The sequence below is a fragment of the Gambusia affinis genome, linkage group LG08 (genome assembly GCF_019740435.1).
Source record: "Gambusia affinis linkage group LG08, SWU_Gaff_1.0, whole genome shotgun sequence".
Classification (NCBI taxonomy): domain Eukaryota; kingdom Metazoa; phylum Chordata; class Actinopteri; order Cyprinodontiformes; family Poeciliidae; genus Gambusia; species Gambusia affinis.
The window spans coordinates 26,679,841-26,707,597 of NC_057875.1; the positions used below are offsets into that span (position 1 = coordinate 26,679,841).

The following is a 27,757-nucleotide window of genomic DNA, read 5'->3' on the forward strand; positions in this document are numbered from 1 at the left end:
CACAGATCGATTAGCAGCAGCAGTGTGTTAACACACACCCCAAAGGCTCCAGAACAATAAAACACAAACCCATCTGCTGCTACAGAGCTGCTGTAACATAACCAGGCCTGTCACAATAACATATTTTGCTGGATGATAAATCTATCGTCCCAGAACTTATTGCAATAAACGATAATATTGTTCCCTTGAGATCATTTCCAAGTAATATAATGATAATGGCATAATAATAATAATAATAATAATAATAATAATAATAATAATAATAATAATAATAACAATAATGATAATAATAATGCAATTACACACTCTCAAAGATCAACAAACTTTAAAGTCTAACAATTAACACTGGAGGTGGCAGACATTTTAAATATTCAAAGTAAGCAAAACAAAACAAATAAAATTAACACTAAAATTTGAGTGAAAAGATTTTGCACCAGGCTGTTTGTTGTACAGACTTTGGTAAAAGAGAGAGAGCTACAAGAAAAAACAATCATGCCATTAATTGATTTATTGTTTATTGTGACAGGCTGCACCAATTGAAGTTTTCTGACCAATCACCAATCTTTAAAAAGCCTGAGCTGCCGGTCCTGATTTTGGCTGATACTGTGTTTTTTTGTTTGTTTTTTTGTTGTTGTCTGAATTCTTGTTAAATATAGGAAGAAAGTTACTGAGTTGCCAACAGTGGGTAGACTAAAACGTGCAGACATGACCTGGTGGGCGGGGCTAACAGACCTCTCTCACTGCAGAGCAGCAGGCTGATTTTTAGACCTTTGTCGAGGTAGAAAAGATTGGCTTCAAAGGCAACTATCGGCTCATCACAGATCCCCCAAAATTAAGAAAATCGACGTCAATAAATCCGGTGGCCGATTCTTGGTGCACCCTTAATATATTATCACTTAAAAAATTGCTAAGAATGTTGTACATTTTTACGCATTTATAGAGAAAATGTCGTAACTGTAAAACAGTCTATGAACTTTTCTAACAAGTTAAGTGAATTATTACGTGAATCCCTGAGTGATGAGTGAAGCGTTACTCAGAGACCGGCCCAGAACTGCCTGCTCAACTTGTTTCAAACTCGTCCAGTAATTAACAGAAGACAATACTTTGTGTTTTGTTTTGTGTTTTATTTCAAACGGTGACAGAAACTGTGATCTGTGCGTCATCCTTCACCACACAGAGACCAAAGTACAGCCGACCTCTTCCACTGAAGATGTAAAAAACCCCAAAATCTGCCGAGCCGTGACGTGACGCAAAAAACCTTTCTGCCCCGTGATGCCAGAGTGACGACTGGCGAGACGCAGCAACATGGATGGAGGGAGACAATCTGGAGGGGGAGGAGCAGAGGGAAAGAGACCCACGCTCTGACATCACACGGGCTCTTATATACGGAGGGAATGGAGCCCACTGCACTTCACATTCAACCAGGAATCTCTGACAACCATCTCAGACATTGAGGAGAAGAAAAAAGAAGAAGAAGCAGCAGCAGCATCTCCAGCCACTTCAGTTGCTCTCTGACCCTTAACCTTATGGACTAGGCTCGTCCTCAGGTGAACTCCTCACTGCGGAAGCCCCCCTTTTGTTTCACGCCGTTTCTCATTTTGTCGTCAAGATGCAGGCGCAGCTGGCTTGTGTGCTCCTCCTCTGTTTCCCATGCGGCGCGCTCTGCACAGGTAAGCAGCAGGCATCGCTCAGCAGGTCCCGTTCTCCTCTGTCGTTTCATCTACTGGACCAAACCGTACTAAAATAGATGATTTCTGCCCGGGTTCACGTGATTTAGAGCGTTCAACAGGTGCATGATTTCAGAAAGTTTATGCAACATCAGATGCTGTTCAAGACGAGTTGTGTCTAATTTGAATGTTTGCTGAAAAGTTGTTATAATTTGACGAGTTTTTAAGAATTTACTATTTGGAAACGAATTTAGTTATTTAAGTTAAATCTCAAGGAAATATTTCAAATGTCTGCAGTTCAGTTTTCCTCTGAAACTTGTGTGTGGAAAATTAAATCAATCCACACTGAAAATGTAATTAAAAACTGTAACCAATAATAATAATAATAAAAATTAAATTATTAGTTTTGTAAAATTAACCTCAAAGATGAATTTACTTAAATTAATTTCATTTCAACTTCTCTAATTTTATATTGACAGCAACAGGTAAGATGTTCCCTTTTACAACTTATTAATCAAATGAAAGAACTCAAAAGCATAATATTTGAAATTTCTTATCTCATCAACATCCAAAATAAATATTTAGGACCTAAATGTTTAAGTAGATTAATAGTTTCTCAGCTTCTGTCATTGTTATGGACAAACAGGTTTTTGCTTGATTCCAACTGGGAGCAGGATTGTGACTAATAAATTAAATCTGGACACAATACTCTACCAAATTTTTGAGAACACCAGCTCACTTCTCATGCATGTTTCTGTAAGATTGCTACTTTGACAGTTATTTAACATTAAATTTAAGGACTAATATTCTGAATTGAGTAATATTCTGTAGTGAGCAATGTTGCTAAAGCTTCAAAATTCAGTTATGTAGTATAATCTGAATATTTGATTTAACCTAGACATTCATAAATGAGCTTTTTCCTAGATATTTTATTTATTGGGCCTGATGAAGCAGCTGGGCTTCATCTAAAACGGTGAAATTGGTCTAAATGGACTCACCTGCTGGAAGACTGATGTCGCCTTCAGCCATGTTAAACTGTTGTCGAGATGCATTATCTTCCTCAAGGAGGAATAAACTGTGTGTTACATATAAATGATCATTATTGACAATAATCCTGTCTTGTAACACACACACTTCCCTGCTGGCTGGATGGTTTTCTCATCCTGTTTCTCTGTCAGATGTAGAGCAGGAGCAGCGAGCGCTCGCTGAGGAGCTCCTCACCAGCCTCTTCACCTCTAAGGTACGTTCTCTCTCTCTTCTTTTTTTTTTCTTTTTTTCTTTTTTTTTACCCCTGCAGCATCAGAGAACCGGTCTCCAAAAAGCGGCGGACGTTTTTAGTGACCTCCCACCTTCACCCGCACATGGCCAACCAGGTGTCCTTTCATAAAAACCTGCAGTGGAAATCCCCAACCCCCGTACCTGTGTTCAGGCTGAGTGGGTGGAAAATGATCAATCAAAAGAGAGCACTGACGGCTCCTGGTGTACTGTGGAGTAAAAATGTTTTCGTACTCTACGCAGTGAGAAAATCCACTCTTTGAGAAAGAAAAGGTGAAAAGTGAATCACTTGTTGCTTTTGGCCTTTTATCACATTATCTTGATCATTAGAGGTGTGTGTGATACTGCATATTTTGGTAAATACACAGACAGAATCACCAATGCTGATACTGATACATTTATTATTTCAATATCGTCAAACTTCAGACCAACAGGCGTTTTTGTGTTTTTTCCTTTAAATTGTTTCATTAAAGCCTCAGAGATAATTTCAACAAAGTTTATAGGTGTTTACTAAAATAAAAATAAAATTTAAGTATCGATCTTACATAATAGTATCAATACCAATACCGATACTGATACCATTACTGTTTGCTAAAGTTTAATAAATCATCAAACTTCTGATGCTTTTGTGCTTGAATTACTTCGGAAGAAACCAGGACAGAATTTGCACAAAGTCTATAGGTGTCTAAAAAAATAAATTAATAACATATTAACATGACAAACAGAATCAATAGAAAAACCAAAATTTGTGTTTTTAGAGTTGAGAAACTTACAATACTAAAATAAAATTTCAAGAGGGAATCTGGACTTAAAGCATCGATCTTACCACACTAGTGTCTATCCAATTCTGATACTGATGTTTTTTATTATTTAAGTTTAATATATCATCAAATTTTTTTAATTATAGATGTTTTTCCGGTTTATGTTTGAATTATTTTATTTAAACCTAGGGCAGAATTTCGACAAAGTTCATAGGTATGTACAAAATAATGTCATAGCATATTAACATGATAAACAATCAAAATACCAAACAATTTTTTGCGCATTTTTTCCTAAACAAAGGTAAAAAAAAATATGATTTGAGAGATAATCAAAACAAGAATTTCTTTTGAGGTAACACTGAGAAGCCACAATACAAAAAGAAAATAACATTTCAAGAGGGAATCTGAAACTAAAGCATCGATCTTATCACTTCAATAACGATCCGATGCTGATATCAGCTTGGTATCGATATTACCAATACTTTGGATCAACTCGCCCACCTGTAATGATGATATCCAGTCAATGAGAGAATAACTCTTTATGAGAGGAAGCGTAAAGACACAGAGACTGGCTAATGGGATTCAGATGGAGCTGGCAGCTTCCTAACGACATCACATCCTGCTCCTTTTCTCTGCCAGATAAATAACTGGTCCGCTCGCACGGAGACGTGACGGTGACAAATCAGCCATGTGATTCATTGCTGCTGATGCTCTACTCGCGCTCAGAGGTGATGATTGTGATTCTAAGTTGTCGGATGACTGATAGAGCGGTCGAGAAACTGGAAGGAGAACCAGCGTAAAGAGAGAATGCTGTCACTCTCCATTTGAACGATATTGGTGATCCTCACAGGACCTCAGTCTGTCTGTACATTTAACTAACCTGGAGCTGTGTAAGTCTTTGATTGATTTCCAAATGTTGGCAGCTCATTGTTTCTTTGAGAGCTCTTTATCTTCTACTTAGCAAACAGAAAAATCCCAATGTAACAAATTAACGTCCTACTAAAAAAAACTAAACTAATAGAACATTTATTTAGTTGTACAAATCATCTGCACAGTGGTTAGTGGACGAGATATTAGCATTCATTTAACATTTCTCAATCTGGATGTTATTTACCTACATATTAATTTACAACCTGCAAAGCTAGATCCAGGCCTAAGGATAAAGTTTAACAGTTTGCGATGTTACTAAAATGGTAATACAGTAATCCCTCGTTTATCGCGGGGGTTACGTTCCGAAAATGACCCGCGATAAGTGAAATCCGCGAAATAGAAAACTTTTTTTTTTTTTACAATTAGCAACTATTACCTTTTTGCATTCGTATTAAAATTGACTGCTGCTGTCGTCCTTATGTTTTTTTCCTCCTTCTTTATGTAACGAACGGAAGATTCATTGATTCCATAATGGCGAGCAACAGCTGCATAGCTTTTACCTTCCCTTAGCATGTCCAGAAGTTTAACTTTATCTGAGATAGGTAGCATCTTCCGCCGTTTGGGCCCATCCGCAGGTGCTTTTGTCGGTCCAGGCCGTTTCGTCGACATTATGGGTTTAGGAGATGTTCGAAATTACAAGATAATTTGGCCAACTTAATGTAAATTTGCCAAGCTGTTTTATGTACGTACACATAACTGCACGAGACGACAAAATGATAGCACAATTCGTAGCATGTTTTGATACAAGAAGCGGGAGTGAGTTTTTAGCAAATCAGAATGCAGAGCACAATGCACCAAAAAAAAAAAAATTGCATTATGAAAATCCGCGAAATAGCGAATCCGCGATAAGTGAACCGCGAAGTGGCGAGGGATCACTGTAATTAAAAACTTAAGTCAAACTTTTACATTTGACTTAAAATGTTATCACTATATTTTGTGGTACTATTGTGATAACAATAAAAGTGTCTTTTGCTGGTTTTAGGTTTGTACGTTTAGTTATGACTGCATGGCACAGCAATCAACGCCCAATAAACACAAATACTGCTAATAAAAAACATTCCTATTTTTCAATTGGTTTCTTAAAGACACCATTTAAATAAAGAAGAGGGATTTACTAAACTAAGAAAAGTAACTACATTAAATCATATTTGCAAATTTAATGAAGTATATTGAGGCTCTCCTGAAACAGAGGAGAAAGTTAACGTGTCATGGCAAGGTTATCACTTCTTGGACTTTTCAAGCAAAATCATCATTATAATAAATCCAAGTTCTTATTATGATAATAAAATAAACAATATTATAAATGTGCACTGCTATTTGTGGCTTTGACAGTGTTATATATATAAACCAGAATTAGATAACTTTGGTTAAGAGAAACTCAGGTTGTCAGCATGTCTGGCTTTACAATTAGCATAGTTGCTACTAGCTTGTTCTTAACTACTACTTGGTTCTTTACTACTACTATTTTTAATCATTTAGTAATAGTACTTCACAAAATTAACTACTTTATCCTTCTCTGTTACATCAATATAATTGCTTTCTGATTTACGCTTGCTAGCAAATCAGATTTTAGCTTCCGCTAAACTAGCTAAAACTAGATCAAATTCACCAGCCTTTCTACTCTGTTGCACATGTCAAATGTGAATCACAACTGACACAATATTTTGTTAGAATTTAGCTATTACAACATTAAACTTACAAATTATCGTGCTTGATTAAAGATTCAACTACATTAAGTCTTTAATATCTTCCTAAAGTCCTTTCATAGCAATTCTCAGAGTACTTCAGCTTATTTTGCACCTTTAATTTCTTGCACGGCTCACCAGATTTCAGCTAGGATCTTTAAAATACATGAGGTGGGATGAGTCAATATTTTATTGGCATTAAGAGCCAATTGGTGTCATTTGACGGTGTTCTCTGGACATCTAGGGTTAGGGTAACAAGAGGCAGCATGACAGAAATTCTAACAAGAACATTGGATTACTCTGCATTAGGCTGATTCTATTTTTACCTGAATCTGATTTGCAAAACTTATTTTTACTCAAAGCAGCCCTGGCTCCGGACGAGTTTAACAAGTGTTGGGGGGCAAAATGAATCTATGTAGCAACAATATTACTTATACTCTTAAGTACCTTTTTTTTTTTTTTTTTTTACAAAAAAGTGACTCTAGTGAATGTAACAAAAGTATCACCCACTTTTGAACACAGACAACAACATCAGTAACTTATAGGCTACTTGTTAATGCGCTTATGTCGCTGTACTGGTATTAGCTAGTCATCATTTAGCTAACATTACCTGCATCCAACAGCATTACTCAACTCATTCGGTTAGTTTGGAGGAAAAACTATACACAGTTCTTTGTGTTTTGCTGCCATGATTCTAAGACACACCTGAGTAGCTCTGCACAGCAGGTGTAAACCCACCGCGAGCGTTTTAATGCTCATGTCGCTTTTAAAGGCGGCTCGGAAAAGCAGGTAGCGACGTGTTAATAACGGAATAAACAGTTTTAACTGCTGAAAAAAAGTGACAGAAGGCACAGACATGGGAAGTGCCTGTGCCCGTACTGTATCAAATCGACACTGGAACAACAGAGAGTTGGCCACTTTAAGGTAAAAACAACAAACAGCTTTCAGTTCAGCGGGGAGAGGGGGAATGGCTCAGACTCAAAATTGGTTTCTTTTATTTTGTCGGACTGTTTCAACTTAAACGCGGACTCGACTCTTCCATCCTACGCTCCCAACCCGGATCTAATTTGCTCTTAGCTTTTGAAAGTAAGTCCCTTTCCCGGTTCCAGCCGAGCGCCCCAGTTCTTCTCTTTCTGTTGCAGATAAAACACAATAGGCAGACTGCCCCCTACTGGCACGTATCGTTGACCAACCTGTGCCGGCTGGTGGGCGGCCTGCGGCAGGAGGCGTGGAGTGGCGAGCAGGAGGACGAGGAGGAGGCAGAGGCTTCCGAGCTGAGGGAAGGGAGCCTCCCGCTGCTGGAGGAGCTGTACAGCCTCCAACACATCTGCAGAGCGCTGCAGAGCCGGGAGGAGAGGGTGAGAGGCACACACACGCACGCCCACGCACACACCCACACATCTCAACAAACACAGACACAGGCAAAATTCAACATCTTAGTCGTTTGAGCGTATTTCAATGTAAACCTCAAGGTGACCTGCTTTGTTTTCCTTCTGAATTCGGCAGCTGTGCAGGGAGTGTCTACATCAGGTTGTAGAGGGTGGGTGCCAGATGGGGACCACTCATAATATTAACATGACACACCACAAGCAAAAATTCAGGTGGTTTTTATTCTATTGTTATATACTGTAGATGCAATGGCACACAATGGGCAATTGAGGATAGAAAATTAAAAAGCAGTAAATTTCTGCCAAAAAATATCACTTTCTGCTGTGCTGCAGCTAGCCCGTCATGAATGCAAGGCTAGTTAGCCAGGCGGATAGACAGGATCTTGTAACAATGAGCTGTTTCATGTTAGCAAGATGAGCTGCGAGTACTTGAGCATGATTGACAGCGCTAAATCCCGCCTCTTGGCTCTGATTGATTATTTTTGAGATCGACCTTTTCACAGATTGTCTCATATTACACTTTCACAACATTGTGAAAGTGTAAAAAAAAAAACCCCTTCCTTCTTAAAAAACAAAAAAAAATTACAGTGCAGCTTCAACAGCCAAAAAAAAAACTATCACTGACAGAATAACTCTAACCCAGCTAATCCAATGAGTCTGTTTTAGCTGATATGAAATCCCCTTAACACTCAACGACACATCGTCCTTCTGAAACACATTCAGACACAAACACACACTTTTGAAAACACCCCAATGTACCCACTTGTAAACACACCTCTCACTCTGTCTCCCACGTCCTCCATCATTCTCCTCTCAAAGAGGCTCTCCTCCCTCTTTTTTCTTCTTTTTTTTTCTTGAGACGTTAACACAGCGGCGGCAGATTAGCACCTGTTTCACCATGCATGAACGTGCAGAGCAAGCACACTCCTCTAATCACAGTGAACGCCAGCTCAGCAACACATTAAACTGCCTCTGAGCAACAAAACCCATGTCCTCTCCCCCCCATCTCTCTCCTCCTCTGCTCCTCACAGCTACTCCGAGACTCGGTGGAATATTCAGAGGAGAACGGCGACGCGCCGCTGAAACGAAAATCCCCGTACATCCTGAAGAGGCAAGTCGCCCACAACACCAAATCGCGGAGGCCTTACATCTTAAAGCGGACCTCGGTTTACTGACGGCCGTCGCTCGTTCCGTCTGCGTGTGGCCGCAGAGTTTGTTCGTTTTTTTTTTCTCTCTTTTTCTCCAGTAAGAACCTGCGATTGTACGTCCAGCGCTGAGGCCTGTCGTTATGCTGCTGCTGACAATAAAACAACTGAAGCATCGTGCACATTGTGTTTTCTCTGAGGAGCCGAATTCATTCATCTGTTCCACCACTGCAACGTAAAAGATTGTTCTATGTTTTTAAAGCGATTGAAGGATTGCTAATAAAAAGCTAGCCTGACCTGGTCGTTTGTGTTCTTGTTCAACACACACAGTGTCTTTATTTGTCTCAGTCTTGTTTGTGTGAGGCTTGTTTCGTCACTGGAGAGTAAAAACCGAAACAGTCTTCTACATTAGTCCGCTCTTGTATGAATCCGATGCAAGTCGTCTGGATACAGATATCAAAGATGGACAAAACACATCGTTGGTTTTATAATCTCTGCAAGTCTTTTGACGTTTGTCTACCAGCGTTCACATCTACTTGACATTTTTACTCATTCTTCTTTTTCAAAATAGCCAAAGTCTTTATTGAATTGAGAGTATCTTTGAATGGAAATTTGTCTTGTCACAGATTTTCAGTAGAAATTTTTTCTGTATTTTAAAACATGACTATGCTTCAGTTAAACTATCCGTGTATTCACACTAGGTGCAGACCAAAAGCGGACTTTTGTCTTTTTAGTTTGGTGCGGTCTGCTTTCTCCTATGGTGTAGCACACGTCCGCTAATCCGCGAACAGCAAAGCTAACTTCTTTTTTTGGCAAAATTGCCAATCTTTGAAAACATTTCGCACACTTAGCTAACCCCAACATGAATCTAAAGCGATAAGTGAGTTGTCTGTTGGTTCTAAGCGTTCAGCTGAATAAAGTTCTACAGGCTTCGAGTTCATATTCATGCTCTTGTTTTGAACAGCGTGAAGATCATTTCCTCTCCTCATTCTCTCTCTGTTTCCCCGCAAACAAACAAGAAACAAAGGAACAAAATAACAAGATACAAACATAAAAAGAATACCTTGGGGGACTATAGAATATGTAAACTATATTGCTAAAATTTAATTTCTCTTTCAATGGCAGATATAATTAGTCAGAATTTTAGCAATAGCTGCGACTAAATACCTTATTGGTGCAGCGCCTTAGCGTTGCCAGTGGCGTACTCTTAGCACAACTAACTTTTTAGAATAAACTCGACATCTCTGAGGCCTTAAATCTTTACAATTCGTGCATCTTTTCATCACCTTCGTATAAGGTACGGCCGAATGGTTTCTTGCTTTGCCTGTGATCTGCTATCACAGGTTTGACTATTTTTGCCCTTTAGTAACCAACCTTCTCCTTGCACAATGTGATGATATCAAGTTTTTTCTTTAATCTGCCTGGGGTACAGGCTGTGGAGAGGCTTCATTTCCTCTATTTCCTGAATTTGATTTCTCCTGCCTGAGTTATTCACTTACACTTTATCTCTAAGGGGGCCATCTTTGTTCACTTATCTTGAATATCGCTTTGGCACCCGTTAGCATCACACATCATGGTTCAGTTTGTCTTTCTTTCCTGGCTCATAATTAAGTTGGTCGTCACAGGTGATCCAGCTGAGGTAAAAAACCCCCAAAACAAACAGAAGTCTGTATTTGCCATAGTTCCTTTTAACATTGAGATTACGCTTTGTTCCTGTTCTTTTTTTTGTGATGACTTCAAAAGAGCACCAGGCTTCAGGTCTTAGAGCAGGACTTTACTTTTACAGCGGAGAGTTTTGGCATTGATAAATGTCAGTTTCATCTCCAAATCAAAGAGTCTTTGGGTCTCGGTTCTTCATCCAGTCAGCCACAGGGAAGCAGGCAGACACACACACACCCACACACGCACACGCAGACACGCACACACACAAACACACACACACACCCACACAAGGGAGCATTTTGAACAGCCTCATTTTTGCTTCACCAGAACACTCTCACTATAGAAAAAGAAATCATACAATTTATGATGTATGTATCTGATGAGCACACAGTTAATGTCAGAGATTTATAGACAAAGACCAAAGACCATCAATGTCATGTTAATTTTAGAGTTCAAAATATTCATCAAAATGTTTATTTTTTTCTTGGTCTGGGATTTTAACATGTTAACTTTGGTCAATTAATTACAAAATTTTAGCGTTTTTTTTTTTTTTTTTTTTTTTACACAATTATTGGAATTTTTTTTTTTAACATAAAAAAGTTCCAGCAGGAACTTTTGTATTCGTCTGTTTCTGGTACGCCCATAATTCTGACACACAGGCAGAATTACAACACAGACAACACAACAAAGCTGCTTCTCTTAACCCACCGCTGGTTAATATTTCCTTCTAAAATCGATCTGATTGGACGCTGGAAAAGACCTTTGCTGTGTTCACGTTGTGCTAAAAGCAGTTAGCCTAACACTGAAGCCATCCAAGCCTAAAATAGCATCTCTATGCTAAACATGTTGCAGCAGCACATGCTAGCAACCACAGTCTAAAGATGAATTATTTTTTTTCAAAACTCCTGAAACACTCTTGAAATCTGAAACGGTAGAATAGAACTTTGTACCACTCTGATGGTATAATGAGCAGAATAAAAGATTAAAAACAGTAAATATAGATGTTGTTGAGCTCATATGCCTAAATTCTAGCATCGAGAAGGAGTTTTGAATTAAAAATGTTGCTTATTTAATCAATATATAGTTTTTGACTAATACGTAATTACAGACCCTCCAGTTAACCCTATAAAAATGTTATAATAGAGTCCCAATGCATTTTTTTCCACAATGGAATGATTATACAACAGATACATTCAGCTTAGTCCTTTCTGCGTGGTACAACTGCTTTAAAAATATATGCTGTAAATACGGAGATTGTTTTTTATTATTCAATTTTATGCACCTGTGCACATGCCTGTCATGGGCAGTGGATGGCGCTGCTGGTTAACTTGTCTGGTGGCCTGATTTATAGCGTGACATGTTGAAAAGTGCAAGCAGAAAACAATCTAAATGTCTGTGTAACTTCATGTGGCAAAGCTGCAGTGGCTCTTTGCTCTCAGTCTCCTATGGTTGAAATTGACTTGAATACAAACTTGAGTTAGCATTAATAATAACAATAATAATAAACCCACAGTGTTTCATATACAAAATTTCAATTGAAATCATACAAAAAGGGCTACAAAATTCTTCTACCCCTTTTTACTATTATTACTATTTACCTTTTCACAAAATATATTTTAAAAATGGACATATTAATTGTGTCGTTTTTCATTGGTATGCAGTTATCAAGTATCTAGGGCCATTTTGCCATTTCAATAGATTAAAATATTTAAAGTGAAAGTGATGATAAGACGTTCTTCTTACAGGCTTTAAACCTGCTGGAATTTCTTTGTGTCATATTTCCAATTTGAACACAAACTAATGATCTAAGTTATTGGAAAAGTCTTTATATAAGAAATACTGTGAAGATGTGATTTCCCCTTGTGATAAAAACATTTTCATATATATATATATATATATATTTATATATATATATATATATATATATATATATATATATATATATATATGTATTTTTTTTTTTTTTTACTGATCTCTATGTTTTAGTTTTCGAGTCTCTTGTATATGTGCTTTACTTTTTTTTCCCACATTTCCTTTTGTGTGCAGGGATTCAGTTTTGTTTGCAAAAGACAAATTCAGTTCAGAGCAGTTTATTTATGGAGCACCAATTCACCACACTTTACAAACAAAGTCAATCCAATACAATCATACACACATTGCAATCGATTCTAGTTATCAGGCAGTTTATAATTCAAACTGGTTCTTAAAAAAGTTTTCTAAGGAAATCCAGCAGTTCCCATCTGTATCATTCACTCCTCAAATGCATTCAGAATAATAAAACGGTATACATATATAGTCAGTTTATTTTACCTTAATTAAATCCATTTTAAGTAAATATGAATTGTTTGGAAAGAAAAATCACCAAGTCAATTAATTAGTCACGACCAGCAGGTGGCAGCACATCCCAAAAGGAACGTAAGGGTTGAAAAGCGTAAAGAGAATCTGTTAATCTTTCAAAAATGACTGGTTTCTATTGAAATGTTTCTCAAGTAGAACAAATCAAGTTAGTTTTTATTTAAATAATCTTACTATTTGATATATATAAAAAAACAACAACAACAGAGCTGATTTTAAATTGTAAAAGGTGGATGACAGATTTGTAACATCAGAAGGCGAATAATCCTCATGATAACCAGAATACATGATGCCCCTGAAGTCAGACTGAAACTTGACTGAAGAGTTGATCCACCTGGTCTGAGTTTGGATGCTGCTGAACTCCATCTGAACTGTACATGTTATTCACCAATACATGCGCCCTGGAGAAATATTTAACTAGGACATTTGCAACAAACACGCGTGGCTTTAAATAACCACGAGCCTCGTCGTCTCCAGGCATCTACTAGCTATTCAGCGCTCGAGAGTGCATAAAAAGAAAACTCAATCTCATTTCCTTTCTGAGAAAGACTGAAAATATCAATGGGAAGCACAAACAGGGTTTCTGGCCCTCGCGCCACTGAGTCACAGCCACACAAATGGTGAACTAATCTGTACTTTGTAGGTGGGATTAACAACCGGGACATGTTTATGTGTGAGAAAGACAGCAGAGAAGAAGAAAAAAGATAAGTAGGAAAGTTTTTTTAAGGTGACTCCTGGTGACGGAGAGTTCAACAGCTGATTTTTCTATCCACAGAAATGACTTTTCATTTTATCTTTATTGAACAAAATGCACAAAACAAAGTTTTGCATTAAAGAACAGCACATCAAGAACAGAGACAAGACTGCCTGTTGATGGCGGACACACTCCTGCTAATCTGCTAATGCTAATAGCAATGCTACGTTTTTGCATCTAGCACTTTGACTGTTTTGTAAAATCTTAGTTTGATAAAATTTGACGTCTGCATTTACGTTTTGGTCTGTTAAGAATTCTTCAAGTCATTAGACGTTTATATTCAAGCTCTTATTTCGAAGTGAGTTCACAAAGTTTAATTTCCTCTCCTTATGTTGTTATTTTCCCCCAAAAAACTTTATTCAGCAAATGGCTCGTATACAACAAACAAATGAGGAGAAAACTTTAGCGCTTACATGAACAACCAACCAGGGTGTTAATTAAACAAATGCATGCAAAAAAAAAAAAAAAATTCATATATATGAACAGTTTTGAGTGACTCTACATTTTCTGCTTGTGTCACTTAATGAGTATCAACCTGGTTGAATTTAGTTCTTTAGCGTTAGCTTCTTAGCATTAGCAGGATTAATGTTTATGATTAGTGCTTTAAGGTTAACAGAACTAGTCATTTTAGTTAGCGGTGCCCACTGCTGCCCATAGTTGCTGAGCTAAAGCTCAGAAAAGAACAATCGAGCTTGAAGATGTAATGTTGGAAGGCTATAAATCCATGAAGGAAAACCTCAAAGAAGGAACAAAGGAGAAAAAGATCTGGAACATAAAGAGGAAGAATCCTTGCAGCTGATGAAGTCCACAGAGAGCTCAACTGTAAAAAGTTCTTCCAGCTTCCTGAGGCACTTTAGATGTGAGGCATCTCGATGTATTAAGAAGAAATCTGCTTCGAAAACAAAGTATGACAGGCCACAGATTTGTTTTCTTTTTTTAGTGATATGATTTTCTACATCTTCAAGCGCTAAATATTTAAATTCTATTCTATGTGTCAACAGTAAACGTTGATTCTCTAAACCACCTGCAAAATCCAGTGCATGGACGTCTAATAAATGTAGATTGGAGTGTTCAAAGCTATAATGTTGTTCTTTGCTAGAGTTATTACCATATCATTACAGGATAATATGAGACAGTCGGTGAAAAGATCAATCTCCTCCACTTCCTCCCTCAGGTACCACTGTTGTCTAAAGAAATGAGCCTGGAGGCGGGTGTTAGCGCTGTCAATCAACTTCATGTACACACTGCGAAATGTGCTAATGCTGGAAAAACAATTCACCGTTACAGGAAAACTGTTTATCCACCATCATCGTTGGCTGCGCTAACTAGCCTTGGAATTCTTAACAGGCGGGGCAACACAACTGGTCATGATTGACAGCACTAAGACCCGCCTCCTGGCTCTGATTGGTTGTTTCTAGCTAGCACTGGAAGAATGCAGAGGAGCTTGATTATCTCTGTCATGATACTGTCATGGTTTCGATTTTTTTCCCCCCATAAAAGTTACGTACTGCAGCTGTAAAGATGTGTAAAGAATTGGTGGAGAAGGCGATGAAATGGCCGAACATATGTGAGGGATCTGATCTGGCCACACAACCAGCCTCGCATAGGCGTAATGCAATCCATCACTACCCCAACGTCCGACCAGATCTGTCAGTTTTTACAAATCTGCCGGCCTCTCCAGCAGATGCCTATCAACGCGACGACTCCCTTGACCCTGAAAAAGTTCGGCCTCAGAATGCCTCCTGCATCCACGGGACAAATTACACCCTATGCGAATTAATTCAAGTCCATTAAAAACCCTCATCGACATCTGCCGCCGCCGCCTCGCCCGGGCCCCGCTTGCCTTGGCCCTTCTCCAGCCGGACGCCTCTTCAATTTAACTCCAATTTGGAGTTGGTGCGTGTTGGCTGACAGTTCGAAGCTTCTCAGTGGGATGCTGATGAGCGCGTTTCACTGCCGCTAAAGAAAAGTCATTCTCTCATCTGGACAGCATTGCAAATTGCGTAAAAGCCCGTCTGATCAAGGTAATGGCTTGTGAAGGAATGAGATCAGCTCTCGTCGTGTGACTCCTGAAGGTGTGAATGGGAAGGTGGCGTCAGCAGCGCGACCTTGTTGCACCAGTGGGAGGAGGAGGGGGCGGCTCAGAAAGTAATTAGGCCTCACATATGGGCAGCATTACAGCGAAGGCAGTGAAGGAAAAGCCACGTCGAAGACGTTTACCGTCACAGGTGAGGCTGTCGAGGCAAGCTGAGAATAATGCTCTCAGCTCAGTTAGGCGGAAACAGAACAACCGGAAGGAGGTTTGTAGAAGTTTGCTGTCAGTTTGAAAGGAGAAGTGACTCAGGAGATGAAAGTAGGTGGGAGGTCCCTCATTAAACCATCAATAGATGATCGATACTGAAGTCTCTAATGCCGCTCAACTTCATGTCAGTGGTTCCTGATGCAGCGCCACCTCAAGCGACAATTACCCCCAAATGCTGCATCCATAGGCGCTCCCTAAGTAGGCGGGGCTTGTCACTCTAACACAATAAGACGCTGACATCTCGTCTGATGGCTGATAGACGGTGAGGGCTTGCAACATGGCTGAACTAGGAATATAAATCTCATGTAACTGTTTACAGCCGTCGCTCCATTTGTAATGGAAATACAGAGCTGTGTTCTTCATGGTGTTAATGCAGAAACTACAATGTATTTATTCTTTAACTTTACAATGAAAATAAGAAACAAATAGTCTTCTAACATGCTGGGTTTGTATTGGTTGCTTCATTGTATAATGTTTTGTCCAGGTTTATTTTTGCCTTAAGTTTTACATCGTGATGGGCTATGTGTAGACAAACCATGTCTCTTCTGTGCTTGTGTTACTTGTGAATTAACTACCACTCATTTACAACGTCAACAGGTCAGTTCATTTGTGACCCTGAGCTAATTTGCACAGGTTTCGGTAGATTACTTTGGTCATTACAGAAATGAGCTGCCTCTGTCTGCGCTCATAAATCAGAGCAATGTTAGAAGATCCCGAAGACAACCAACCTCCTCCATCAGTTCCTGCTAAACACACTGCAGTGCTGTTTGGCTTTGATTATTGGCATATCTAGAAACAGGGTTTTATTTTTATGTGAACCAGAACATAAAGAGGTGAAACACCTTTAGTAAAACTCCTCTAGACTAGAGAAAAAATATCAATGAATGTCTTAATTAATCACAAAGTTTATTTAATTTGCGATCAAAGATATCATGTCTGTTATCGTCCTCTTTAACATCAGCTCTAATTCTCTTTCCATCCTCTCACTGTGTTTAATACTCTGCGTTCAACGATGTGCCGTTAGTTTTACTTTAAAGTAGTACACTTGTTCCTTTTCACATGAGAAAACATTACTTTGTAGGGGGGGGGGAAGTCTCCTGTGTTCCTCTGCGTTCTGAACAGATGTGAGAGCCGGCTGGCCCCGGCAGATTTCTGCCAGGGACCTACTCTTTGTTGGAGAGGCGTCTGACTCCCACCGGAAAGATTTTGAAACCGTCCGACAAATTTCTACACCGGAGAGACCGCACACATGAAAATACAAAGTCTTAGGTACAACAGGTTTGGTCGTACAATGTGCAGGAGCAGCACACCACAGGCAAACTGATGTCACTCAACATTCAGATGTCAGATGAGAAATTTAGCAAAACCTTTGAAGATCAAACGAGAGTTCAGAGTAAACAAACGTCTGGCGGAGAAACAACTTATTGTTACAGAAAGAACCGTGTTTTAGAATATCGGTAGACAAAATAACTGTCCTCAACATTCATAACAGGCTCTGCTAGCTAGCTGTAGCTTAGCAAAGAGCAAGGAGATGGGAGAGGAGGATGAGCAAGGCCACACTAGATTGTGATTGACAGCAGTAAGACCCACCTCCTGGCTCTGATTGGTAGTTTTTAGTTAGCACAGGGCGAAGTTGGAGGAGTTTGATTTTCTTCACAGATTATCTGTACTGACAGTTTCAACAAATATGTAAAAGAAAACACTACATATCACTATCTAAAGCATTATGGTCCTATTTGGATACATAATTTCACATTACCTCCGGGGGTTGATCCTGGTGCATTGATGGTGCCCTGGGCCCCTGGCTCTGCTGGGGGATGGTGTGCCCTTAGGCCTGGGATCTCTGGGACCTTGGCTGGATCTGCGTTCCTTTGGGGGGTGTGGTTGTCCCTACGGTGGTCCTCGAAGTGCTACAAAGCTCTGGGGGACCTTTGGATGCCTGTGGTTCCGATCTCCTTCATGGCTGCCTCGGGTCCCGCTATTCAGGTGTTAACAGATGTACTCTGTATTGTGCTGTGGTTGTCAGCACTAAATATATCTTGTGTTAATTGTACTTTTCAGTGACGTTGTTGTTGTTAAATCCAGATGTTTTCACTTTTTCTGCAGGTGCAGAAGCAGACTCCCAGAGTGTTGTCTCTATATTTTCTCCCATTCTTTTTTCCTGCCCCTTTCTTTTCAGTCTACATTTGAAAGAAACACAAAGCAATTTCTAATAAAGTTTAATATAATTGTTATATATGTATGTATATCAAGTGGAGCATTATAATTTTCACTGTAATGCTCCACTTGTGAAAGTAAATCTGTCTTTCTGCTGTCATTGTACAGATCAGAGCACAATAGAAGTGGTCAGACATGCATTTGTTTTTCTGCACCTGGCAGTTGCGTACTTTCCCTCTTCAATCCTTCAGAAGCTAAAAGGATGTACACAGTGGAAACTGTTTCACTTATTTAAATGGTTGTAAAACCTTGTAAACATCATAATTGTTCATTTTGCCTAAATCTAGAACGGCAAATGAGTGTATTTACTTCTTAGCTTGACTTTGCATTGCACACAGATCGTTGGAAAGGATGACTGATGCTAAGTGATAAAAAAGCTAATTTACAAGTAGATAAGCAGAAGAAATGTGACTGCAGTTGAGTCAGATAACCAGAGAGTACTATGGCTATGTTGTACTTTTTTTTGTAATTTTAAAGGACATTTTCATAAACCAAAAGTCAAAAAAGCAGGATTGGAGTTTTAAGGTGGGGGTGCCAGCCTTCCCCTCACCCCCTGGAATAGTCACCAAGCTTTAGCTACACAAATAACAATGGCTTTGTCAATCAGGAACAGCTTTCAATAACTTCTCTTTGTACTTTCTCTTGAGTTAATTAAAGAAAGCCTATCTTTTATTTGTTCGGTAATTGCCAATGTTGAAACAGCAATAACGTGCACTAAGGCATAAAGGAAAACGATGGACCTCATTGACGTCACCTTGTCTGTTCCTTTCGAAACGGCAAAGCAACTTGTCAAGATTTGTTACTCCCACAGCAAGACACAGCGTTCCTCTATAGACTGTGACAGTCATTCTCTGCCCAAGCACACGCAATCTATTCGAGGATTGGGATTATAATTATCTGACACATGCTTTAAGTCAGCATTATGGAGGGCAAGATAATTTTTTACCTCCAACTCACAGGAGCCGTCACATTGGAATTTCATATTTTAATGCATTTTTTGGATTTTATGTGCTGAATCGACAAGAATTAGTGCAGTATTAATTATAAATTCAACCTCTGTATGAAGCCCATAAAATGTTTGTCAAAAAAAAACCCAGCATCATGAAGACTGAGGAAGATAGCGAGCAGAACTTTAATAAAGACAGTAGCTGCGTTTCCATTACAAATGTGAGCAAAACTTTGTCAATATTCTGATGACGTAAAAAAAAAAAAAAAATCACAATTGCTGTGATTTCATTAAACAAGAAAATAAGGTGAAAATCACACGTGAATAAGTTTGTTCACGCAGTGCACCATTAAAAATCATGGCAGCGATTGATGTAAACAGTTACATGAGATATAGTCATAATTCAGCGCTCATCATCTGTCAGCCATCAGAGGATGGCTGACAGACGTCTTGTTCAGGCATTGGAGCGATTTATGGGGGTGCCAGAAACATGTAAATACAAAGGTACTAGTGATCAAATCTATGTAAATAAATATGATTAATTACAGTAATCAAAATTAAGGCATTAAAGTCCCCCCCGCCAAAAAAAAGTCCAAAAAAGTTGACGAAATATAAATCACTTTAAAAGAAACTGTAACTGAATTAACGGTTACACTAACGTTAATTCTTCAGCGCAGGGCTAAAACCCGCTTGTCTCTGAGGCGGTGACTTTGAGTGAATAAGGAAATAATCAGAGCACATCTATCTGCCTTGGCCGCTTCTACTCCATATAGTCACGCTTGAATGTTCTTATCCCCTGGATTTCGCAGCTTGCTGGATGTCATTGGGATTTCCTGTTTCCTTCTGTGCGAGGGGCTTGTTCAGCTTTGTTATGTGAAGAGTTATTTAGAAATGACCACAGTGGAGCTGTAAGGAAAAAAGCGAAGCATGGAGTAGCTTCAGACCATCAAAGTATTATTCGTTAGAAGCCTGTAGATATTCATTGCAAACAAGACGCTACACGCCTTCCTTTGGGGATTTAAAAAAAGAAAAGACAACTCCCATTACAACAGTGTTGTGGACAGAACTCATCTACTGCTAGTGGAAATTGCTGCAACGTGTTTGTAGGCATCTGAATGCCTCCGCTTGTAAATACACGCCTCTCGTCTCCATCTTTGGATCCTTCTAATACAAGGCTCGTTTACACACAGCAATGTCTGAACGGAGTGGCGTGCCCCAACGAAGCACACGGGCAGCGGAGAGAGAACAAGCATCAGTAATTGTTAGAGGCGGTGGGACGGGGAGCCGCAGTGAAGGGCCTTCCGTCGCCTAATTGTGTCACTTTTCCTGAACGTGATTATTTTTCATCCTCATCCCACGCTGGTGGCACCATGCATAGACACCTGCTAAAGCTGTTATTGCTCGTCCTCCGGCTGAGCACGCCGCCTTGGTGCTTCTGTTCTGAAAGGAGGAAGAGAAAAAGGAAAACGAGAAATCTGGAGTCCAGCCTGAGCGGTTTTATCAGGAAGGCGCCCTGGGGGATGAGTTATCTAAGCGCCGTGTGTGAGAAACACTGACATTAATCTTTAATTAAGGCCTTTACAATTTTTGGACAACGTGCCTGACACTACAAGAGTCACTGTGGGAGACGGATATCTACGGTTTGCGTGCAGCGTTGTCTGGTTTGGATGGCTTTCCACCCAATTGGTCTGCTTTTGAACACGCTTGGCTGGGAAGAAAAAAAAAAGGGCTTTGGCCGGGTTTTTAAAATTTGGGCTGCTTTTCACAACATTTGGCGGGCTTTTAGAAATGCTTCACTGGAAAAGTCTTTTGAAGTAATTGTCACTGTGTGGCAGAAAAGCAGAAAACGCTTAATAAAATGCGTAATCTCTAGAATCTTTCAAAGAATCGCCACAAAAAAAACCTCAAGTCTCACTTCGTTCAGTGAGTCAAGTCCTTTGTCCAAATTGGATCTGGTTGAGATTTGGACTGGTTCATTTGAAGTTGGGCGGGTTTTACATCATTTTCGCTGCTACATTTGAGTCCAGTGTAGCGGCTCTGTTGGGAAGCAGACCTCACTGTCTTCTGTTGAGCTTGTTTTGTTTAATTAAAGTCAAAGCCCCAGCTTTTTGTAGAAATTCCAGTTATATGAATATGGAGCAGGGCACATAGCAAACGGGGGTCCTGAATGCAACACATTCAGGTGGTCATTACCTGACACCAGGTGTGTCAAAAAGGAATCTTAATAAGCTGAAAAGCTGCATTTTCTTGCAATATATCCTTTGCTTGTATTTATTTTTGTTTTAACTGGGATTTTATTAGCCTTTTGAATCCAGCGCCTTGTTCTATCCTTTGCATCGTACGGAGGGTTTGGACGCTGAGCAATTGACAAATGATTGCTTCCTGGAGGCGTACCTCACCAACTAATTATGAAGTCTTAGAAAAGGCAGAAATAATAATAATAATAAAAAAAACAATCAAAATAAATATTGCATTTTTTCACTTGTTTTATCATAATTTAAGTGATCTTAGGCAGTGGGTACAGCGTTACAGTGAATAAAAAAATCAAAAATCTGACACTGTCTAAGTCCAGATATAAATCAAGCTGAGAATCTGGTAGAAATTGAAAATTGCTCCTAACAACCTGCGTTTCCATTACAAATTGAAAAACCCCCCCACAATTTTGCAATTGCTGTTTCCATTAAATAAGAATCGCAGGTAAATAAGTTTGTTCGCACTACAAGTCATTAAAAAAACTTGCCGCACCATTATCTTCCAACTGCTTCCTGTCTTCTTCTTCGTGGCAACATCTGGAGCAGAAAAGAACTCCACACTTTAAACACGTATGTGTTTTTAAATTTCCAGTTTCAAAGTTTGTGGCTGTTAAATGGCTAGAGAAAATCCTGACGCGTTAAAATCAGGAGCTTCTTTAAAACAAATAAATCACTAATGCTTTGTTTTGGTAAGTGGCTGCACATCTTCTGTCTAAGGATCCAAGTGATAGACCTGCTGGCAGACGCTGGCGCTCCTTTCCAGCTTGTGCCGTGTTTTGACAGCTGCTGCCTGTGTGATGTTCCACAAAACGTCCCCGAGACGCAGACCTGCTTCAGTCTGGTGGACGGCTCACATGAAAACAGACAAATCTCTGGTGAGACGAAACGAGACTTAGGTAATTATTTTGATTACCCCTTCCACTTGCTCCCAGTTGGATAAAAGCATTACAAATCTGAAAGAGAGGGCTTTTTGGGAGGCGGTGGGGACTGGCGAAGAAAAGATGGAGGAAAGGTGGCGGCTCTTCTCCCTCCGGTGGGATCCGCTCGCTGGCAGCATAGAGAGACAGATGGGAGGGTGTTGGCAGAGACTGGAGGAAGGGGGAATGAAGGGGTCTTACCTTTGTGAAGAAAAGCAATTGGGAACTATTAAAGTGATTCGCTGTAGGGGCTATTCACTTTGAGACGAAAGACGACTTCAACTTTGCTTGCAGCGCCATTCCTTTCATCCGCTTCTGTTGGAAGATCCTGGGAATGCCACAGGGATGTGGTGAAGGGGCGCGCTGTGTTCGATGACATGCCAGGAACTAAAAGGAATCTGGACGCTGTTTTTACCAAACTGCTGCAGCTGTTCCTGACACCACCATTTCAAAACTTTTTCCATGTTAATGTGACCTAATCATGTTTAAAATAACTGAAATAATAACGCATGAATTAAAATGATTGTTTGAATGACGTCTGTCAGCAATCCCACCACTCTACATCACAATATTTGCCCAAGTTTTCATGTTCTAGTCCAACAGATTTTGGTATTATGTCTTTTTATTATGTAATTTTCAGACACACGGTGCTATTTTATAGCAAATTCAAATCACCATGCTACCTTCAGTTGTTATAAAAATGCCACAAATATCAACTATGACTTCATAAAAATTCCACGTCATAATTTACATTAACTACAGTTTCTTTTCTTTCTGAAACTCTGCCTTCAGGAATTCATCACAGCATCTCTATTAATCCTTTAACAACATTTTTACAAGCGTTTCACTGAGTCGCAGGATGAGATCAGCAGATACTCAGTTCCACCAGGTGTTTACTGATTGCTTCTGGCTAGTCTGAAGGAGCTGAGTGGGGCAGTAGATCTGTGAGGGGAAACGCAACACGAGGAGGAGCTATGTCCTCAACGGCGGAGCTAGGTCCAAACAGACATTTTCTGTACACCTTAATGGTTGCCATGGGAGATTAAAGGAATTCCCAAACATGCATGAAATAATCATGGCAACACTTCAGATTTGTTTTTGATGAGGGAGTATAGCTAAAAATGTTTAAAATAGTTTAACTCATTATAATGTGATGAAAAGCCCAAAATAGTTGATTTTACATCATACTTCCTCTTTAAAAGAAGTTCTTATATGTTTTTTCTAAGTCTAACAAAGAACTACGGTATATACATTCCCCCCCCCAGCAGGGGTCTTTTTGTGGGCTCTAGTGTCCCTTATATGACAGTAGGCTGACAGGAAAGGAGGAAGACATGCAGCAAATGTCGTCGGGTCCGGGAATCAAACCCGCGACGGCCGCGTCGAGGACTCAAGGCCTCCAAATGTGGGTCGCGCTATCCCCTATGCCACCGCAGCACGCACCTATATAAACATTTTTGAGAATTCCTGAGTGTGGTTGCATTTAACAGCATGCGTGACATTCTGTGCTTGTGAAAATGTCTCCGTACTCCGCTGCTTTCCTCCCATCTGGCCAAAATGATGATGATTGAAGGCCTGGTGTGCTTTCATCCTGACCCTCAGCTGTTTTCATCCCAGTGTTGGCGGTTAAGAACACATCCCTTTCATTTCTCATTAGAGTGCCAGTTCGATACCCGCTGGCTCATGCTGGCTCCGGCGTCTCGGCGCCCATAGCGACTGGCGTCTCATCAAACCAAGGGCTGCTGATCTCCGAGGGGCGGCCCTCCCGTCACCGCCAGACACACAATCATAAGTCTTCAGCCAGGTTATTATGAGTCATTCATCTTCCGTGTCCGCTTCATTTCACCTGGCCTTCTTTTTTTTTTTCCTTCAGCTTTGCTACTTTTAATTCCTCCAACTTGTTTTCAGCCCCCTTCAGAACGCCGCCGTTAGCTCCACGTATTGGCCCGGGTTCCAGAAGTGCCACGAACAACACAGCAGCACATAATTGACACAATCAAAGGCCATTGAAAGACTCTGATGCCGCGCTGACGCCGTGCTGCGCTTGAACCAGAAGAAACGAGGTTTCTTCCCGTCTTTGGAAGAACTCAAACGGGCCACGCTCATTGTTCGTCTGATTTTCAGCAGCTCCTCTGGAGACCGAGAGCAAACGAGTGAGGATTAAAGTCCCTCTGCAGAGATGGACTGCAAGAGACGAGGGAGGTTGGATCAAAAAGGCAAATGAGGAACTCCATATTTCTGCAAGGTATCATGGGGGTTTCCCTCATGAGCAGCGCCAGCGCTTTGCCGTTCACAGGCTATTGATTGGCCACTACCTTCCTGCTGTGGAATGGGCAGCTCCTCTTATGAGGGATGTTGTTTTTCTTCCCCCCCTTTTCTTTTTTTCTTTGTCACCTGACTCTTCTATGCGCGCCGTAGTGCGGATTGGTCACGGTTTGGGAGGAGCAGAGTTTCCGTGTAGCCCACTTTCCGTTTGGTTCTGGATGACTTTGAAGGACGGGAGGCGGAGGGAAGACCGGAACGAAACCATCAAGGTCTCTGAAGCGTCTCTGTGCAAAGGCTCTCCATTATCAAAAGTAGGCATAATTAAGCATGAAACCAATCCATACTGTTCCTCTACTCAACGCGTGTGAAATGTGCTTCTTCTTCTTTTTTTTTTTTATGCTGCCTCGATATTGATGCCCAGTGTGTTAAATTACCTGAAGCCATTTGGTTTGAAATTATCTTCTTATCTGATTGGATTTATGTCCTGCTGGGTCATTCAGAGCAATCTGAGGCAAAAGTTACCTGTAGATCAGAAAAATAGTGTTCATTAAAAAAATGAGTGAAGTTGAGAATTTTCTATCCCCCCTTCTTTTTGTCTTCTTGGTGTGTTGGTTTAACTGTTCTGTCATTAGTGTTTGACCGAAATGTTTGGATCATATGTTTACTCATACCAATATGTCTGTGGAATTGGGATCCATACAAACTTGGACCATCTAAATGTGCCTTGTATTTATACTGCTATTTAGAAGACAGCAAATATATGAATGGTTCCTATGAAAATTCAAATAAAAATATACTTTTAAAAAAGTTCTGAATTTTGCATAATAGCTTTAATTTCCACACAGAAATAAAATGAGGATTATAATTTATTCCCTTCATTCAATGTATTCCACATAAATATTCCACATAAAAAAAGAACATATAAAAACCATAAAATAACTTTAAAAAAAAATAAAAATATCTGACCTATGAAAAAATCCTGATCTGCCAATTGCGATTTTGGCCGATTCCGATGTTTTTTATCTGAGAAATTGCTAGTAGTTGCTCCACTTCATGGAGAAGATACGATCAGGTTCACATGTATGTATCAGCCGATTGCTGCTCTCTCAAAATATAGAAATTTGTGACACACACACATACACACGCATGTATATATATATATATATATATATATATATATATATATATATATATATATATATATATATATATACACACACACACCGCATTGTTAGTCTTTTCTGTCCACCATGTTCTCTCTGCACAGCAGCATCATTAATGTATGGTTGGGATGCAGGTGGACGGCTGAGGCTGAACTTGGTGATGAACTGCGTAGATAACGATACTCTGCTTGTGTTTGCCTGTTTCATCCCTGTGAGTTTTGCTCAAAAAGGTGGTGAAGTTTCAAGTGCAACAGGATGCTGGAATTCTTCAAAGTTTCCAAGAGACTTCAGCCATAAACTGAGTGACAGCATTATTCTCCTTTCGCTCTCTGTTCAGAGCGGCCTAGCTCTCTCCCATATCTCTGGGCAGCATGGTCTATACGGAGCTGTGTTTTCATTGGTCCTGAGTGCAGAGATATGTTTCGATACTGACTATAATGGCTTTCTGCTCAAGGCACCATGGCCTGAGGGTGCCATGAGGCAGATAGAAAGGAGAAATATTTGCCATCAGTTGGGCCCTTATTGCTTACCTGCATGGATTTGGGCGCCCCCTTGTTCTGTACATGAACCCGTCACGCCACATCCTAGTCACTATGAGTCACAACTTATGGTTTGCTGCTAAATGGAAGAAGTTTTTCTGGGGATTTTTGTCAAGATCCTAGATTGCATTCAAAGTCTTGAATACTTATACTGGTCAGATCTCAGTTTAATAATTCAACATTGGAGACATTCGAATAAGATACGTACATCCTTATGTATCAAAGTTAGGAGTTCATTTCAGGGCTTCCAGGTTGTACCAGGAACTGTATTAAATCGTAAGTAAAAGTGAGTCACTCCTGATTTTATCCCATCATCAGCTGTCACCATGTGATGACATCAGAATCTCCCGTCTCTCGGATCCGTTTCACAGCTGCAGAAGGTGAGCTTAGTGTTTCTCATGACCAGCTGGTCACACTTGGATCAATCAGTAGCAGTCTCCATGGCGTCGGGACACATTTGTGGAATGATTGACGTTTACTCAGCCGGCTTCCTTCGTTTTGTCCAAGCGGTCCAACGATTCTGTTCCCACACTGCGGCCGCAGCGCCGTGGAGACGTGCGAGCTCTCAGCCCTGAACCGCAGCCCTTCAGAGATTTCTTTGTTACTGCTGACATTGGTGGACATTTCTGAGCTTTTGACAAATTCCCATTTTGTCAGAGAGGGAAATGGACTACTGTAATTGAATTTTTCAATTAACCATTGAGTACCTTGGACCTTGAACTATTTTGCTTGTTTTCATTTTTAGCTACAATTTAGCTTGCCAACTAACTATTTAGCTTGATGCTAAGGACTTCGGTTGTAGCTCCATTTTTAGCTAAAAAAGGAGCTACAACCGACTATAAAACGCACCATACTATAAGCCGCACCTACAATTTTTTTTTTTAAACGGGAAACTACATATATAAGCCGCTGGTATCTCCGCCACTCTTGGTTTTCTGCAGCAGAGGGCAGCGTTCTAATAAATCTGCTAGATTTATTTGAGGCTCAGCCCTCCGTCTGCAATGAACCATGGTTTCGTTCACACCGAGCTTATGTGCAGTGGCTCTATTTCCTTCCTGTACTGCTGGATCGATAGCCCTCAACTTAAAAGCTGCATCCTATGAGTTTGAAGAAATTTCTCCATCGTGCCTAGTGCTAGCATGTGATTGTTCTAAATGAAAATTAGCACTTTCTTTGAATTCCAATTTTGACTTCCAAGGATTCACTTCCTGCTAAAGAGCCCCCTGGCGGTTGAAGAAAAAACCACAGAAAAGCCGCACCGAGTTCAAAACGTAGGAAAAAATTAGCGGCTTATAGTCCAAAAAATATGGTAGTTGGTTAACTAAATATGTGCTTACTAAGTACATATTTAGCTTCAAACTACATATGCTAACTAAGCAAGATAGTAGGTTAACTAAATACTTCCCTTGTGAAATACATATTTAGCTTCAAACTATTTAACTTGGGAACTAAATTTTAAGTTTGAAACTCTGACCTAAATGATTGACGGTGAAAATAAAAGAAAAATGAAACCCCACTTTTTCCCTGTTATGACAGG

General features: G+C 39.9%; 1 protein-coding gene across 1 annotated transcript; it reads left to right on the forward strand.

Annotated features, from left to right (window-relative positions):
- The first annotated feature begins 1,240 nt into the window (after positions 1-1,240).
- On the forward strand, positions 1,241-9,147 carry nts (neurotensin). Its single transcript, XM_044124451.1, has 4 exons — positions 1,241-1,670; positions 2,846-2,907; positions 7,461-7,676; positions 8,738-9,147. Exons 1-4 carry the CDS (start codon positions 1,610-1,612, stop codon positions 8,879-8,881), a joined length of 483 nt encoding a protein of 160 aa, XP_043980386.1. The 5' UTR covers positions 1,241-1,609; the 3' UTR covers positions 8,882-9,147.
- The last annotated feature ends 18,610 nt before the right edge of the window (positions 9,148-27,757 follow it).

Excerpts from the sequence above, each read along its gene's own strand:
- nts (XM_044124451.1), top strand. The coding sequence starts at position 1,610 with ATGCAGGCGCAGCTGGCTTGTGTGCTCCTCCTCTGTTTCCCATGCGGC. Across the intron at positions 1,671-2,845 it reads ATGCGGCGCGCTCTGCACAG|ATGTAGAGCAGGAGCAGCGA; the intron begins GTAAGCAGCAGG and ends TTTCTCTGTCAG. Across the intron at positions 7,677-8,737 it reads TGCAGAGCCGGGAGGAGAGG|CTACTCCGAGACTCGGTGGA; the intron begins GTGAGAGGCACA and ends TGCTCCTCACAG.